Source organism: Pyrgilauda ruficollis, unplaced genomic scaffold (assembly GCF_017590135.1).
Source record: "Pyrgilauda ruficollis isolate IOZ18807 unplaced genomic scaffold, ASM1759013v1 scaffold10, whole genome shotgun sequence".
Classification (NCBI taxonomy): domain Eukaryota; kingdom Metazoa; phylum Chordata; class Aves; order Passeriformes; family Passeridae; genus Pyrgilauda; species Pyrgilauda ruficollis.
In genome coordinates, this window is record NW_024508101.1 from 16,186,618 (window position 1) to 16,203,749 (window position 17,132).

Below are 17,132 nucleotides of genomic sequence, written 5' to 3' on the forward strand. Positions count from 1 at the left end.
CACTGTCTGTAAATCCACTGACCCAACAGGAAGCATTCACGTAGCCCTGTGTCATCCCTGGGGATAAAGGAATGATTCAAGCTCTGTTCTCGGGTGGTTCAAAGGGTTTTTGACAAGGTGCACAGGATTGCTTTTAGTGCAAGATAGCAGTAGGAGCTGCCTGGTACACACAGAATAAGTGGTTTGAGTGAACACAGCTCTGGTCGGGCTGCTTTGACTTTGATGTAGAAGAAATGACCCACTTTCGGCAGGAACAGCTGGCCTTTGAAAACAGAAGTTGAATTGTTACTTGGTAACTGTGTAGGGTTTGAAGTGCCTTTAGCATCCCAGTTTATCCTCAGCTGCTGAACCTTGTGGTTGCCTTTGTGTGTCTCAAGGGCAGACTGGTCACCACTGATAATTTTGTATCACTCAGGTATTTTCTGATGATGTGGAAGAAGACCACCAGCACGGGGAGCAGAAATTAGGAATAACATGAAAACTCCACCCATTCAGGCACTTCCGTCAAGTACAAAGCAGGAGATGTACACTGGGTCCTGGTGTCCTCAGCCTTTTTGTTCCTGCCTCCCCACTGGAGATCATGGGGAGGACACACAAAGGCCCAACATCTCTGCAAAACAGAAAGAGGAACCAAAGAGGAAACTTCCTCTATTTGTTGATTTTCCTTATGTTCCTTGAACATGCACATAGTTCAAATGGGAAAGGAGGAGAAAAAGAAGTGTTACTGAGGTTCATAGATCTAAACAATCAAAAAATTTAAAAATTCAGAGACTTTTCAGTGCAGATTGTCAGTGTCTAACATTTTGCTGTAGTGATAGTCATTGCTTTAACTATTTACAGGTTTTCTTCTATCCTTGTACCACTCTCCTTTTCCATGTTGCTGTTGGAAGGTAACCCAGCCATGGTTCTTTCAGGATAAAGGTCAAGTTAAGGGGTTTGTGTCCATGGGGCTGGACTTCAGAACACATTTCATGCTGATTTTTAACATAGTCATCTTGGCATATACACTGGTCCCAAGGTTTAAAACTGGGGCTGGGAGGTGAAGCTGAAGAGGGTCTCTGGGAACCATCTTTGCTCACTGGCACTCTTCACACAGGTGGACTTTTGGGGTGTCTTCCCCAGTAATGAGTTGGGTTCTTTCTTTGGCAGTAATTCCAGCTGGCACGAATACCTAATGGCAGAGAGGCTAAAGGGCCTGGGTTTTCCCCTTTTCCTTTGGTTGGCAGCATAACATATAAACCTCATTTGACTTATTTTCCTTTGCATCAAAAAGCAATCTCTACAAGGCAAAAGAGACATGAAAAGTCTGTCTTCCCTGACAGAACTCGAAGTGCTTCCTTTTGCAGGCTTTAGTCATCAGCTGCCTCCAAATAAGCACAGCTGCACTGATTATATCAGCCTAAGGAAGGCTGGAGAGAAAGGGTAAAAAAAATAATTCCCTTATACTTTGGTTTCTGTGACATCATCGTTTGAAGTGCCCATCTTGGAAAGCAAACACCTTGGAAGAGCCAAGCACTGGGAATATTTATATCTCTGGAGCTGGGCAAGGTAAACCCCGTGAGGAGTGTGACCTCAGCTGGCTGCGTCACACCGTGTTTGTTGGGCTGTTCCATGAGATCCAGGGTTACCTGGAACCACCAGTGCCTGTAACATGTTCCCTTTGAGTTAGGTCATTTGTTTTCTCAATAACTGGGAATTTTGAGAGCTTTCTGCTTCTGTCCAGTAAGCATTGATGATGCTAGTTATAAGGATCACTATAGGATATACAGTGTTTCTTGTAGGCCTTTTGGGTTTTAACTCATCTAAGGATTAGGCTGAAGAGCAATGCTGCTGGTGGGAAATGGGAGGAGAGAAAAATCACCTTCTTTGATAGTTTCCTATTTCACTTAACTCAAGCATAAGAAGAGAATGTTTCTTTTGACTCACATGACAAAGATTGTCCTTGGTTTAAGAAGTTCTTTGACAGGAGCGTTGTTCTTCCGTCAGCTAATTTCTCTAAGAGCTGAGACTAAGGAGGTGATTATTGGAGTAATTATAGACCAAAAGGCAAATGCAAAATCCTGCTTGTTGCCTCCTGCAAACTGGGTAGAGAAGCATAAGCAGGGTAATATATGATTTTTATTGTTTATTAGTCAAGTAGGTCAGGATTGATAATATGTAATGGGGTTGTCTGGTTGTGTTATAGAGTAGACTTTTCTGAACCCACCTCACTTCTTATCCAAGATGGGTGGAGTATTTTCACTTCAGTAGCTGTGCTGAACCATCCCTTTGGAATGGTAATTTGTATAAGCACTAATACCAATGTGATGATCAATACATATTTTCTGTTAATGCCAATGCACTTCCATCTTAGGAAACAGCAGAAGCCAGCATGTGACATCTTCACTTACTGCTCCAGTCAGTGTCACACTGTCACTTGACACTGGCACAAGTTATTTTGTTTTCAGCTGTGTGCCTGATTTGTTCTGGCTTATGTAGTGAAGTTTCCTGTTTCAGGCTGTGCTCTCCAGCCAGGCAGGAGAGGCTAAGCGATGCCAAAACTGCCTTCAGGTGCCTTCTTCACGTGGCACTTCTGAACAGGGGGGGCCCGTGGTTTGGACCAGGTCTCCTCCCTGCCTGCCGTGGGTTAGCAAGGCTCAGGGAAATTCTTTCCTTACCCCAGAGCCAAGCTAGAAGGTTGTGTGCAGCCTGAGGTGCATGAGCATGTCAGATGAAGAGAGATGACTGAAGGAGTCGTGGGGACCGTAGGAGCAGGAGCACAGTCTGGTTTGTGGAGAGTGCAGCTATTCCCCACATAACACAATCCACACCTTCTGTACCAAAGTGTTTCCCTGCAAGCTCCTGGCAAACTCTTCCTCCCAGCTGGTTTTCAGCATCCCAGGGCACGGAGGGTGTTCCAACATGTGCACACTGGGCTTGGAGCGGCTTTTGCGGAGTGTCCTGAGTCAGCTGCCTGGCGGGTCACGCTAACCCTGCTCCCGAGGCTTTCACCGGCAACAAAAGGTTCTGCGTGCTCAGGGAAGCCTTCAATCTCCTGTGTTCTTGGAAAGAAAAGAGTAATATGGAGTCTCCATGTCAGCCCACACCCAGATTGTTCTGCCCCTGCTGATCCATCCCAGCCTTGCAGTGCTGTTTTGTCCTGTTCTTCCCAAAATGCTGCCCAGTGCCTCTCAGCCAAGGTGATTTCCATGGCATAGGACTGGAGGGAACAGCACTAAAAGTGGTGAATTACAAAGAATCTTAAAGGAATGTAAGGAGTATTCCAAAACCAAGGGCTTAGAAGAGAATGAGGTATTTTCAAAAAGTTAGATTTTCCAAAATGTTCCCTGGAAATAATAAATAATATTAGGTCATGCTTTAGGCTATTTCAGGTTATGTTTTAATTATAATAACACCTTTTATTAGTGCTGAGCACTTTCAGACAAGTGCAAACATATAGAATATGCACTGGGCAACATATTTCTTCATCATAATTCCAGGCTTGGAGGTAGTGTTTTGAACTCTGCCTCTGCAGTGTTTGGCAATGGCTGTGGTGACACTTGCATGATGGGAAGAATCCTTGCCAAATTGGGTAACTTCTGACAAGTATAAACACAGCTCTGCCTTCTGTAAGCTAGATTCAAACCATCTTGCTGTTCCAGGGAGGAAACAGCCCTGACATTGAAGACCCTGCAGTCTATGACCAGCTATTAAATCTCTGCTCGTTTGCACTGAGTGAGCCCACAAGGAACAGGCAGTGAGGGACAGCTGGCAGGGAAGGGTGTCCCAGGAGATGAGCAATGGGTCTTGCTGTCTCTTTGTCCCAGATATAATCCAGATCTGTTGTTTTTAGGAGTTGTCATCACAGAAAGCTCTGTCCTAGCCAAGGTGAAACAAGTTTGCTGAGATCAATTCAGGCTTGGCTGCTCAGTTTTCCACAGGCTGATGTTTACGTCCTGAAGCAGCATTGCACATGTTCTGACTGGAATGTTTGTAGGTGAATTCAAGAAAGCCAGAACTTAATTGTAAACTGCACCATGGGCTTTCCTTCTGCTTTTAAAAGAAAAACCTCCATGCTGGGTTTGTGCATGCTGGAGACAGTGTGTGAGGAAAGGGTTTTCTTGTGTTAAATCAGCAGCACTTCAGTGTTACAATTTCCCTTGAAGACAAATTCGTGTCAGAATTTCACCAGGGATAAAATTCTTGTCTGTAAAACTAGGAATATGAAGTGAACCAAATTCAGCCCTGAAGTAAATGAATTCCCATTCCACTCCTTGGGAAAGGAACCTGGATTTAGCCTGTTGTGTTTTACAGGTTTCCATGGCAGGGCTGTTTCAGCAAGGGCAGCATTTCTCCAAGAGCCACAGTTGGAAAAGTTGCAGTGTATCTTCCAGAGCAAGGCAGTCACATGATGGAGTTACTGCCCAGGCCAGAGTCCAAGGAACTCCAGTCCTGGCTGAGCTCTGCCACTGAGCTTTGATTGACCAGCTCTTCTTTTGTCCTTCCATCTGGCGTATTTATATCAGGTTTTTGAGAAATACCAAGTCTCTGATGATCTGTTTGGGCAATCTAATGCTGCAGTAAGCAGTATTATTTCAAGCTTTTATTGTCACTGTAGTACCATGGGGGGACATTAAAACAAATGCCTTTCCTGGCTAGATAGAGTATTCTCTTAAAATAGCTATTTTGACAAAAACTAACATTGTGTTCGGTTTTTGCAACTCAAATCTGAGCTGCTGCAAAGTGCATTTACACTGCATTTAGGAAGTAATAGCACAGAGGGGAAACCCCTGCCAGTGAGGTCTGAAGAAGAGGAGCAACAGGAGGAAGGTAGTTCTTGTTCGTGAAAGGAAACCCTTCTCTGTAAATCTAGGTTGGTATGTCAGGCTGGAGCAGTTCTGACTGAACCCTTTCCTTTGCTGGGCCAGGCTGCTTCCTCTGGGTCTGTTCTTTCCTATATTTAAATTAATCAAATGAGGATTTTGCAACAGGGGGGATCAATGGGCCAACAGCCTGTCTCCAGCTGTGACCACTGCCACAACTGGTTACAGGGGAATTGAAGGACTAAGCCAGCAGTGGTTTGCAGTAAAACTTCCTTTTTTGTTCTCTCATCTGTAGTGAATATAAGCTGGAGTTCTGAAACTTTGTTTTCTCTCCCCTTTCCAAATCCAAAAAAATACTCTGAATTATTATGTTAAGATTGTTATGATGTAAAGTCCAAATTGTAGTTCAATTTCCATAATTTTCTTTTGAAATTTAGTGCCCAGGCTAACAGTGAAGCCCTTAAAATTACTTTTCTTCTCTCTGGCCAACATGTTGCCTACCAATAGCTTTTTTTTTTTTCTGAACAATACATTATTTTCAAGTAGAAAAAATTATTAGTTCTTGCTAAAGTTTGGAAGAGTATGTTTATGTAGACTCCTTAGTCCACATAATTGAACACTGAAAGACTCTAATTTTATTGCTAGGGCCACTTTGTCATTTTTCCCTGAGGATGTTTTTTGCTGCACAGCAGAGGTGATGACAGATGTCTGATGGATGCTGCAGGGTCGTGCCTGCTCCCGAGGGCCGCTTGCTGCACTTGTTTGTGCAGCGAGCAGCAGGAGCCACACGATGGTTTGTGCTTCTCGGGAAGCGGCACTGGGAGATCAACACCAGGTTCATTCCAGGCAGCGTTAGCCTCCAGATAAAGCCGTGCCTCCACGCGTTCCTGCTCCCTGGGCTCTGGCACCCAGCATTATAAGAAGCCCACAGAGGCAGGCCTGGGTGTGGGCAGGGAGCAGACGTTCTGAGTCTGAACGTGTTCTCAGCGCTCAGAGCAGCGCCACGGCCTCCTCGCTGCCCTGCGCCGCCGGCAGCGCTGCCTTCCCTTGGATCCCAAATTCAAAGCTAGCTTGCTGTGAACACACAGAGGATGAACGTTTCTGCCCAAGGACAGGGCCGATCTCTAATACCTTATTCTTATCTCTGACTGGCTTTTTTTGTAAGGAGCTGCCTAGACTGATGGGTTTTTCTCCTGTTTCCCCTGTGAATGATGGATAGGGGGTCACTGACAGCATGATGTGAATGTTGTGACAATGCTGTTCAGAACTGAGGGAGATGGAGGATATTACTTGGCATCCAAAGTTGTTCTGGCACATCTTCACTGGATATTGCTTTATCCTCCACTTCAGACCATTGGACTGCTGATGATTTCTGGGCTGGGGAAGAGGATACTGTAATTCCATCAGGATTGCATGGGTCTCAGCAACCATTAGGGACAGATAGGAGAGGGCTGTGATACTGGCTTTTGACAGATTTGAACACAAGAACGTTTGGCAGAACAGCTACACAAACAGTGTCCAGTTAATTTTGGTTTTAATTCCCTTGATTTCATAGATTGCAGGTAAGACTCAGCATGGAATTTGGACTGGAAATGACATGTAATAGGTCAGTAACTAGAAACCCCTGACCATGTCTGTCCTAAGAGAAGTAAATACACTCTGCTGATTCACTTGATTTGATGCTGGTTCCCCTGGCTTGGACTGGGGGATGTTGGGCACCTGAGAGGATGTGGGGAAAGGACTAAGATTTCAAAAAGTTAAAAAATGATAGGGATATGTGCAAGTGAACTGGTTATTTCACCCTTGCTTTTTCAGAAGGCTGATGACTTAAGACAGAAAATGATACCATATGTGCCTGACAAACTGCAGGGGAGTTCTGCTGTGGCAGTGGGCCATGGAAGTGTGGTTTCACTCACGGACTGGGATTTCTATTCCCAGTCCTATCAGTCTGCTTTTCAGACTCTGTGAGGGCTCCACACCCATGTTTCTATCTGCAGACAGAAACTGTAAACCAAGAGAAAATCCGAATTGTTGTGCACTGGCTCAACAAACCATACAGGTGTCACTGGGAGAGGGGCTGCAGCTGTACTGCAGTGCTGATAAAGGCCAGAATGCATTGCCACGAATGCTCCTGGTTCCAGGGATGTGGAACTCAACTGTAAAAATCAGCTCAGTGTGCACAGAGGTTGGCACAGGAGTTTTCAGAACATGAACCTGTTTTCTTTAACGAAATGTGCTAAAGGTGTAGGAGTGGGAGTTGTTAAGGTAACAGCTGATGAGGTAAAAGCGTGTGTGACTGCAGCTCTGGACCAGCCTGGCTCATGCCCATCATCTCCACCTTCAGCCTGTGGAAAGGAAACAGCAGGGTTTCCTGTGTGTACTCAGAGGAAGAGTTTAGCCCAGCTAAAAAATTAAGAAATCACTGTTACATTTTCCTTCCAGGTTTTTCCAGGGTTGCAGTTTCTTTTTAAAGATGAATGCAGCTTTTCCTTCTTTTGTTTTCTTCTTTTCCTTCTTTTGTTTTCATGTTTCCACTTATTTTGTGTTTTGCTTTTACCCTGTGTAGTTCTCTTTCCATATTTCCCGTTAAACCAAGTGGAATGTGATTGTTTTTGTTTAACAACTTGATCTGGAACAGATTATGGCATTGCCAACATTTCCTGGTTTGGTGTGCAATAGAAATCTATCCATGGACTCACATGGATGAGATTGTGGAAATACTGGCTAGGGAATGCCAGCTCCATGGCTGGCATAGGAAGCACAGCACATGCTTCAGGAATACTTCAAAGCAGTATTTTGAACTTTGAAGCCATTGGATTTACAGAGGGAGAAGGATGGGAGAGGAACTAGTTCAGTTTGTTGGTTTTTTTTTTCTGAGAGTGTTTTCCATTTTGCAGTGGCTGGGAGCACATTATGCTTCCTTTGGGAAGGATGGGGGGACATCTCTTCTGGAAGAGGAGCACGGAGGGACCACAGTGGATTCACCTCCCAGTAGTGGCATTGCCTCAGTGTGTTCCCTGTGTTTCAGAAGCTGGACAGATGGGGTGTCCCCTGCCTCCCTCTGACATTACAGGGCAGATCCATGTCCCTGTGGTTTCCCCAGCTGCTGTCTGGTGTCTCAGGTGATGTGAAAGGCTGCAGGGCCAGACCACAGGTACAGGGACACTGCAACCCAACAGCCCCAGGAAAGGGGAAAATGGATCTGCCCTGGATCTCCCACCCAAAGCATCATATGCCCACTTATGTTCTGCCTTCTTTCCCCTGCATTGTATTGGTTTTCTACGTCACACAGGAACAATACAAGAATCATTCCACATCGTTAAAAAATGCGCCTTCAGTCCTTATTAACGTGGGACTTGGGATCTGCTGCTGCTCATCTGTGTGCAGCAGGAACCAGGCCCACACTCAGGATTTTGGTGTTTATTTTCCCAGGCATCTGAAGGGCTTTCTTTTTGTTGAAAGGCTTTTTGTCTTGTTTGAAAAAAATGGTCAAGAGTTTGTCCTGTGTTCTTGGGGAGGATTTCTCTAAGCAGAAAATTAATTCATCCATTTGGATTTTACCAAAGACTTTGAGTGGCTTTAAAGTATATTTAAAACGTTTATTTAAAATCCAGAGTCAAATAATTTTTAACAAACTATCTCAAGATAGAAGAAACTGACTTTTTGGAGCAACAGTATTGTTTATTTGTTGTATTGCAGTAGCACCTAGAGATCCCTACTGTGCTAAATGCAGAACAAACACAGAACAGAGCTGGTCCCTGCCCATGGGAGCTCACAGCCTTCAGTTTGGCCTCAGCCAGGAGCTCCTGGGCTCTCTTGGAGCAGTGAGTCAAACCCACAGCTTGACCTCCCCATCACCCCCAACAGAGAACAGACCAAGCAGGAGGCAAGTTTCAGAGAGCTAAACCTGCCCTTTCCTGCTGTACATTTCTCCAACTGATTTTTTCCCAAGCTGTAGTTACCAGGCCTGTGGCTGAGCTGTGTGGGCTTCCTGAGATCACTGCTGCTCCTTGGAGAGCCATGGTTTCCTTGTTCCCAGTGTCCTCAGGCAGATAGAGGTGTTTGGATAAAAGGAAGCCTTTTCAGTGGTTTATCATTTATATTATTTTTAAAAAAGTTTTCCTTCTTGCCTTCTAAATTTTCATTCTCATTCAGTACCTTTCCATGGTTGCTGCCACAGAGGGGAAGGGGGAAGGATATACCAAAAAGCAAACGTGACATCACACATGCACACTGTCAATCATCAAAGTATCAAAAACAAAGCTTGCAACAGCACAAACTTGTATAAATGGGGAGAGAAAAAAAAAGGACACCGACTAAGCATATCAGGCCATCTTGTCCCTTTTGGCAGCTTTAAAATAGGGTGGAAGAAACTCACCCATTTTCTGAGTTTGTCTCCTGGGTCACCATCCCATCTTTTTCCATTTTCTCTTCCAACACTCAGCTATAGCTGGAGGTTTGTCCATTCTGATTTACAGAGTCTTAGAGTCCCAGGGAGGGATGAACAAGGAATCCTTCATTTTGGTTCATGCTAGACCAAGTCAGGGGGTCTTAGGGGCAAAATAAGCCACATGTAATTTCTGTAGACCTGTCTGTTCCCTCCTCCACTCTCACTCAATGGCAAGGCTGGGAAGATGATGAGATTCAGCAAATGAACAGGAAGGGGCAACTTGTGTGTGCTGGTTTGGGGCAGATCCCATCTGCTGTCTGTCCCTCCTGTGTGTAAAAGAGCAGGGGAGGAGCGATTTGCCTCATCTGCAGAGGGTGAAAGGGATGGGGGGCGAGAAGGAAACCCAGAGCCAAAAGCCTAATTATGGATAACAAACATGCAAGTCAGAGCAGGGGGGAGGAGAGGTCTGGACCTTGGCAAACAGAAAGGTTGGATTGTGTTTTCCAGTGTGTGCTCCAGCCTGGAGCTGGCAGAAGCTGTGTGGCCAGTGACTAATGCTGGCAGGAGCAGAGCATGCAGCAGTGTGGCAGCAGGGAGCAGGGACAGCTCTGTGGGCTGAGGTGCCTCTAAGTGTTACCCCAGAAATAAATAAATAAATATCCTGAAGCTGTGCATGTCACTGGTGCAGCCCAGCAGAGCTGTCTCTGAGCCCCTGCTCGAGGTGACCCTGCTCTTGCCCTGTGTCTCAGGAAAGGCAAGGTCAGGGAACAGCACTTTAAAAACAGAAGCCAAACACAGGGTGCTCTGAAATGAAATCCTTCTGCCTGCATATGAGAAAATTTGGTTTCTAATTACTTTTTTTGAAATGTTTTGTCACAAACTTCCTTTGGAGATGGAGAAGATGGAAAAAAATGGGATGAGTGCTCCCTGGCCCAACCTCACTATCCAGATCTCTGGGTAGAGCTCTTAAGGAAGAAGAGCTTCCTCAAAGAAGTCTTCTGTCCACAAGTGATGCAGCACACATCTCTGGGAGTTCCTACTGTGCTCTGAGGTTGTGATACCCTCTGTAGCTAAGGAAGAAAAAAACAAATAGTCTTTACCTCTGTAGAGGTGGGTCTGGACACAGTCATCCAAGTCTCATATACCCCAGAAGCCTAGGAGAGCTTGGATGTGGACTCCTGTAACCTGTCACAGGGACAGGCTCAAACAGAAGCTGTTTGGATGTGAATCCAAATCCAAATTCCCAAAGAGTTTCAGCTGCCAGTTGGCTGGGAGCCTTTATGCTATCTCTAATTCCACAAAAGAAACAAAAAAAATAATAAAGTAAAAGGTGCTTTAAAAATACCATGAGGAGAGAAACTGCCATGGAAATAAATAGCAAAAATAACAATGTTAACATGTCCGGTGTCACAGCAACTCTGACATTCAAGTAGTGTGGCCATGCCCGCAGAGCTTCTCCCAGCACTGCCGGCACAGCCCGAGGGTCAGAGCTCAGCTGGTGCCCCGCTGCTCACTGAAACAACCCACTCCTCCCTGGGGCTGGAATGGATGTGAAGAGAAGGGGAAAGGAAAGATGGATGCAGTCTCTGCTGATAATCAGGTCTTCACTGTGCCTGCCTTTAGTGGGATGGAGGCACAAAGTTCTCGTGGTTGTGTCTCTCGTTCCTGCCTGAGACAGAAGGGCCACGCTTCAGAGCTGGAAAGGATATTGCTTCAGGTATTCCCCCATCCGCCGGGGCAGGGGCAGCTGCTCCACGTCGGCCGTGCACTTGTTGATGCGCAGCCGGCACAGGTGCTGCAGGCTGGGCATGCTGTCCTTGCGGCCCAGCGGCCGGATCAGCTTCAAGTGTACCGCGGCTGCTGCCAGCTCTTTCTGCAGGGGAGGTAGAGGAGACGGAGGCGGGTAAGGAGCCTCGGTCTTGCTTTCCGTTGTGCAGGACAAGACGTAGTGCTGGATAAGACTGACCACGTCTGGGAAGGCCAGGATGCGAGGTTTGGACAGGTAGTTGGAGTCCAGGCGGAACTTGCTGTCAGTGTACTCGATGCGCACGTTGGTGGGCCCTCGGTTGGTCTTGACGGACAGTGTGAACAGGTAGCTGGGGTGGGTGCTGTCCCGCACCAGGAAGGTGCCCTCGGGCATCTTCTGCAGATGCTGCTTGGCCTCGCTGGCAGTGATGGAACCCCAGTACCAACCTGGAAAAACATCCGAGAAAGAATTTGTTAGGGAAAGAACATAATCTAGGACTGGCAGTATATTTAGGGAAGCCTTGAAGACAACCACGTTAAGGGCCTGGGAAGCAACCAGAGCCAGAGCTGGCAAAACCTTCATAAATTAAGACCAAGTTCTAAAGGTTTCCTGCCTATGCTTGCCATTGCTGTGCTGGGGCTTAGCATGAGGCTGGCGGCTGCTGCAGCAGCTGCAGTTTACAGAGAAAAAGCAATTTGCTTTTTGCAATTTCTTCTCCCAATTCAGTTACAAAAGATAAAGCAATAAATTAGTTAATGATGTAAATTTGTAGAGACTGCAGATAGACTTGCTCTGTATACAAGAGCCAGCCATGGCTGTGACAGAATCAGGTTCCTGTCTGAAGTAGGATCAGGAGATTTTTCCTGATGCTGAGATTGTGGAGTTGGGTGCCTGCACCCTTCTGACCCTGTGACTTTGCAATTGAGTCTTACCAGATTCTCGCAGGTAGGAGAAGGTTTTTGCAATGCAGAGAAGGTCTTCTTCAGGGTCCCGTGTCTGAGGTGGGTTGCTGTCTGGAACTGGAGCTGCAAGGGCAGGCGCAGACTCCTCCTGGAAGGCCATAACTGGGAGAGGCTGCATGATGGGCTCTGACAATTCCTCAATGCCCCTGAGTGACAGTGTCCTGATCTTTTCCTCCGCCAGCAAAGGATGAGGTCTGAAATGAAAGGCACATTGCTATTTCTCCTTGCCTTGAAATCAGTTGCAGGATCTGTTCAGTGCATGCCACATTATACAGCATGTTATGTTTTACAAACAGATCCTCAGCACCATTGTTTCTGAGAGGCAAGGGAGGAGGAAGGAACACAGCTAAAGATGAGCCCTTAGAAACAGAGACAGTGAGTTTGCCTCTTTGGCCTTATAGAAGGTGGTCAGTCTTGCAATTTACGATGATTTTGAACCTGAAGTTTTTAGATGCCACCTTTTAACATTAGTTTCAGGGGCAGTAAAGTTTACGACAGCATCACAGCTTCAGTTACACGATTACGAAGTTGGAGCATTTCTCTTTCTGCCAGTGGGATTGTCATTTACTGCAATATAATTAGAAGCAGAATTGGGAATAGCTTGGGTTGTGTCCTACGCACTTTCTGCTCAAGGATGACCTGATCCTAAATGAATCTGTCAGAACTCAGAGTGAGCTGATCACGTAGAACAGTGGGAATTCTTGTTTTAGCCAAGCCTGTGCACTACACCCACCCCACCATTCAGCAGCTTGATGGAGGAGTCAGTGTGGCTGTAATCCCTGCAGGACTGCAGGAGGAGGCTCTGCCATGGCCAGGCTGCTAGAACACGTATTCCCCTGTGGCCTAAAGTGGTGAATGTATTCAGCATCTAAATGCATCTTCACAGAGCCTGGAGCTCTCATGGGTCATGGGTGCTCCTCCTCAGCAGCACAGGGATTCCTAAAGGAAAGCAGAGCTCTAGGGGATGATGGATGTCAGAGGCCAGGAAAGTCTTCATTCCCAGGCAAGCTCCTGAGCAAAAATCAGTTTCTGTCCCAGGGCGTGTAAGCTCTTTGCCTCTGTGTCCCCTGTCCTGCTGCATGTCCTGTGTTACATCCCCCCACCATCCCCAACACACCTATCTTTCAGACACTTTAAAGAGAAGATTCCTGATAGAAATACACTCAGTGTGACACTGCCACAGCACCACTGGAGCTGGCAGTGATGGCACAGGGTAGAGCCACCTCCCCACATTGTTGAAGAGCAGCAGAAGGAGATGCTGAAGTCCTAAGTGCTTCCCTTTGGATTGTCCTCCTTCCCTGTGCTCTATGTGAACAGGGATACTTCAGGTACATAAATAAATGTGTTGTAAACTGACCTGCACCTGATCATAGCTGCACTCCACCACCTCAAACTGCTGGGACTCAAGTATGGGGCAGAGAACAAGAAGAGATGTGGGAGGAAAGTAGATTAGAGAGGACTGAAAGTACCTTCACACCTTGTGAGAGCCATGATCAGTTCCACATCTCTGCATTTCTAAACAAACCAAGGAGGTTTAGGGTAAGGCAAATTTAAATCTACAGAGAGATACTCTTGCCCTTACAATACATAGCAAACCCTCTGCTATTATGTTGGTATTTGGGAAAGAACATTCTTTCTTTTTCCATGTGTCAAATCACATTTCAGAAGAAGGAGACCTGCTTGGCTTTCATGGTATCTAATCTATGTTTCTTAATTTCTATTAATGGGTAGGAAGCCAGGCTGAGTAAAAGTGATTGCTGGTTCTTGTCCTCACCAGGGACCCTTCATCACAGGACCTGCATTTTCAGGGGCTTTTGTACATCTGGATATATCTTTATACCTGGAGATCATTGTTGGAAAAGCTCTGAGTTCTCTTTTAAATGCTCCTGGAGATACATTTATAGGTGTTGAGGGCTCAATTTTTCAAGATATTTGGATGTCTCCCTCTTAATGTCACAGTCTTCACAAACACCTAGCTACCTGTCTCTTTGGGGGAAAGGAGATTCCCAATTCTGCATTACCCCCCGTTTTGCACAAGGAGGACCATAAGCCAGATCAGCTGCTTGGAGCATGGTGCAAATAACACCAAGGTCATGGACTTGATCCCCATATGGGTCATTCAGAGCTGGACTCGATCATCCTTGTGAGTCCCTTTCAACTCAGAGTGTTCTGTGATTCTGATCCTTGCCTGAGCGGAACCTAATTACCAATTGGTGCTGTGCAAGGAGGGTGTCCTGGGCCTGCTGGCACAGCAGTGTCTCTCACACCAACTGCTCCCTAAGCTGAAAATGACTGTGACTGATACTAAGGAAAATCAGTCCTGCACCATTCACTCGCCAGAACTCGAATACTGCAGTCCAAGTGCCAAATCTCTCTGAACTTATTTTCTCCTGGGAAATTTTTCTGGCCTACCCTTCCAGAAAGGTTTGGAACATAAAGAAAATTTTTCACAGCGTGGAACTTTTTTTCTTTTTATATACCAACTTCAGAGAGGAAATCAGGAATTGGCTGAGAGGCAGGGAAGGAAGGGAGAGATAGCAAAGCTACACAGGGAAATGTCTGCCACGAATCAGGAGGAAAGTTGTTACTTTCAAGGGCTGTACCAGTTCACGGTTCAGTCCTCCAAAAACCACATCAACTGTGTGAATGTCAGTCAATTTCTTTTACAGAGCCCATGTGCTTGAGATGAGTTTTCCCACTGTACTCGTGCTCTGCTGCCTTACACTTTGTGCCATGGGAGGCTGGAGGAGCACAGACCCCTTGCAGGCACTGTGGGGATCCTTCCACCACAGCCAGAGGAAGGCTGGACTCACACATTTCCTATTTTCCTTCTGTACACTGGCCTTATGCCCCTATAAAACCTCCCAGTGCGGCTGTAGGCGCAAAGGAACATGGTGGAAGAGAGGAGAAGGATTGAAATTTCAACAGACTGGGAGGTGCTGGTGTCCTAAACAACTTTGTACACAGGCTGAAGAAAGGAGAGCTGCTGCTGGGAGCAAACAGAGCAGCTCCAAGCACAGGAATGGGAGAGCAGAGGGATCAGCAAGTAATAGCAGACTACAGCTTTTAACACAAGAACTTTTGCAAGAGGGTTAAGAAGAGTTTGCTGGGATAAGGACAGGTTGGAAAAGGTCTGCTGACATGAAAAAGTCAGCCCTTTGGTGGGGCAAAGAAAGGATTTGCAAATAGTGCTTGTAAGAGAGAAAGCAGAGGAAAGACGTGGAAAATCGGGACTGAATAGAGCAAAGGGTTCATACAACAGCTGTGTGGAGGAAGCAAACAACCATATGAAATTTGGCATCTCTAGCTCAGAGTCTGGGTGCACTCTCCAGAGAAACAGCAAATTAACTTCACTGTGCTTTGGCAGTTAGTGTTTCAGAAAGCCTTGGAACGGCAAGAAAATTCAGGAGAATCAGATATGTCTGATACCATTTAATGTTGGCTTTGTAGTTACTGTGCTGATAAACTAAACTTCATAACACAGCATAAACACTACAAGAAAAAGTGTGAGCTGCTCTCCCTTCCATCAGCTGCATCCCAACACTCCATTGGGAGCTTGGTCTGAATAGGATGGAGAGTATGGAGTCCAGGATATATTAAATCCTAGAGGATAATGAAAATGGAGCAATAAGTGGCCTTCAAAATAGACATTAAAATGAAAACATCTACACATCTGGCTCTATAATAAGTTCTTGGTGGGTAAGGAAAGCAGTAGCTCTGGTATATTTGCCCTGGAGAAAAGCTTCAGATAAGGGTTTCCCAAAGGCCAAGCTGAAAACTGAATTCCCTTCGCCATGGCTGTAGGAACTGCGGCTGCAGACTGAAAATAAGAGTGAAAACAAACCGCTCACGCAGTAGGAAAGTAGTGGTAAACACGAGCTCTCCTTGTCTGTGGAACAGATTTTGGGGAGGAAATGGCAGGAAAATCCCCATGCTTCAGTCATTGCATGCAGACAAGGAAGATTTTACTCTGAGGAAAATCCACTATACACTGGATAGGAAAATCTGACATCATGGCTCAGACTGAAACAAACGCTCACAATTTCCAAGTATGCAGCATATGTAAAAATACCAGGTGATTCCTGCACACCAGGTATTCCTCAGCTGATAAACTAAGCTGGTCCAGGGACACTGAAGTGCCAACACATCAGTACTGACACCAGAGAAAGCATTTGGATGTCACCTGTTCTCCTGAAGGCAGATGTGGAACTATCTGCGTGCCCCCTGTGGCTCTCACTCTACAGAAAGCTGTGTATGTGTACATTCACTTAAACTTACACAAAACTGACATTAATTTAGCATAAATATCTCCTTAGAAATAGACCAAAGCACCTGAACTCCAGGGAAGTTTTTCCCTGTAAGCAGCTTGATTCCAAAAGGACTTTAGAGAGCACCTATGGTGTTGGGTTGGTGTCCGCACTGGCACCGTGTCCACCGCACTGAACAACACCCATCTTACTCTCCCAAAGACTTTGAATACCATGTAGTTTTTCAGCAGCAGAAAGCACGGAAAACAGAAATAACTTATGGTTCCATGATTTTGGCCTTGGAATCTAAAACGCAGGCAACACAGGACAGACACGCAGAGCTCAGCACTCGGCCGGCCAAAGTCATTCCCATTCCATTACAGTTACACATGGCAACACACAGGAGCTGAAAAACTGTCACAGAGAACCTTCCTAATTACAATTATCAAAGCACAGCTTTTCACAGAAGGCTGCAAAGTATCTTACCCCTGAACACAGAGGATCATGTCACTTAAAAGCATTAAGTCTTCAAGAAGGTGGGAAATGATTTCTTCTCTTCTTGCCTTCTTTGCTTCCCCGAAGCAGCGAGTTCAGCCTCTAGTTGGGGTTCACGGTGAGAGAAGGCAGGCGGGTCCCAGCAAGCCCCTTCTGCAGGTTGTTTCAGAGACAGGAAAAGCCAAGCAGAAGACGAGCTGTCCGACAAAGACTTCAGCAACTTTGGCCAAGAAAATGCGTGCACTCTCAGTGCTTTAGAAAAAATAATGTATTCTTGTTCTGCTTTTCAGAAAACAGCAGCAAAAAAAAAGTTTAAAAAATAACCAGAGAAAAGGAAATTACATATATTTAAAGAGGAACTAATCTTCCTACAGAGTACTCTGAAATATTAATAAATAGGTACCAATAAATAAGATCTCCCCGAGTGCTGCGGGAAGAGCCGGAGCAGCGACCTGTCTCAGCGCTGGCTCCGGAGAAATGAAGCTCCGT

General features: G+C 45.9%; 1 protein-coding gene across 1 annotated transcript; it reads right to left on the reverse strand.

Moving 5' to 3' along the window:
- Nucleotides 1-8,387: 8,387 nt before the first annotated feature.
- Nucleotides 8,388-17,132, reverse strand: CISH (cytokine inducible SH2 containing protein). Its single transcript, XM_041462744.1, has 3 exons — nucleotides 16,635-17,132; nucleotides 11,872-12,095; nucleotides 8,388-11,385 (listed from the first exon to the last, which is right to left on the reverse strand). Exons 1-3 carry the CDS (start codon nucleotides 16,667-16,669, stop codon nucleotides 10,883-10,885), a joined length of 762 nt encoding a protein of 253 aa, XP_041318678.1. The 5' UTR covers nucleotides 16,670-17,132; the 3' UTR covers nucleotides 8,388-10,882.

Coding starts and splice junctions, on each gene's coding strand:
- CISH (XM_041462744.1), bottom strand. CDS start 16,669: ATGCTTTTAAGTGACATGATCCTCTGTGTTCAGGG. Junction 12,096..16,634: donor ATGATCCTCTGTGTTCAGGG/GTAAGATACTTT, acceptor CTTTCATTTCAG/ACCTCATCCTTTGCTGGCGG. Junction 11,386..11,871: donor CTCCTACCTGCGAGAATCTG/GTAAGACTCAAT, acceptor ATGTTTTTCCAG/GTTGGTACTGGGGTTCCATC.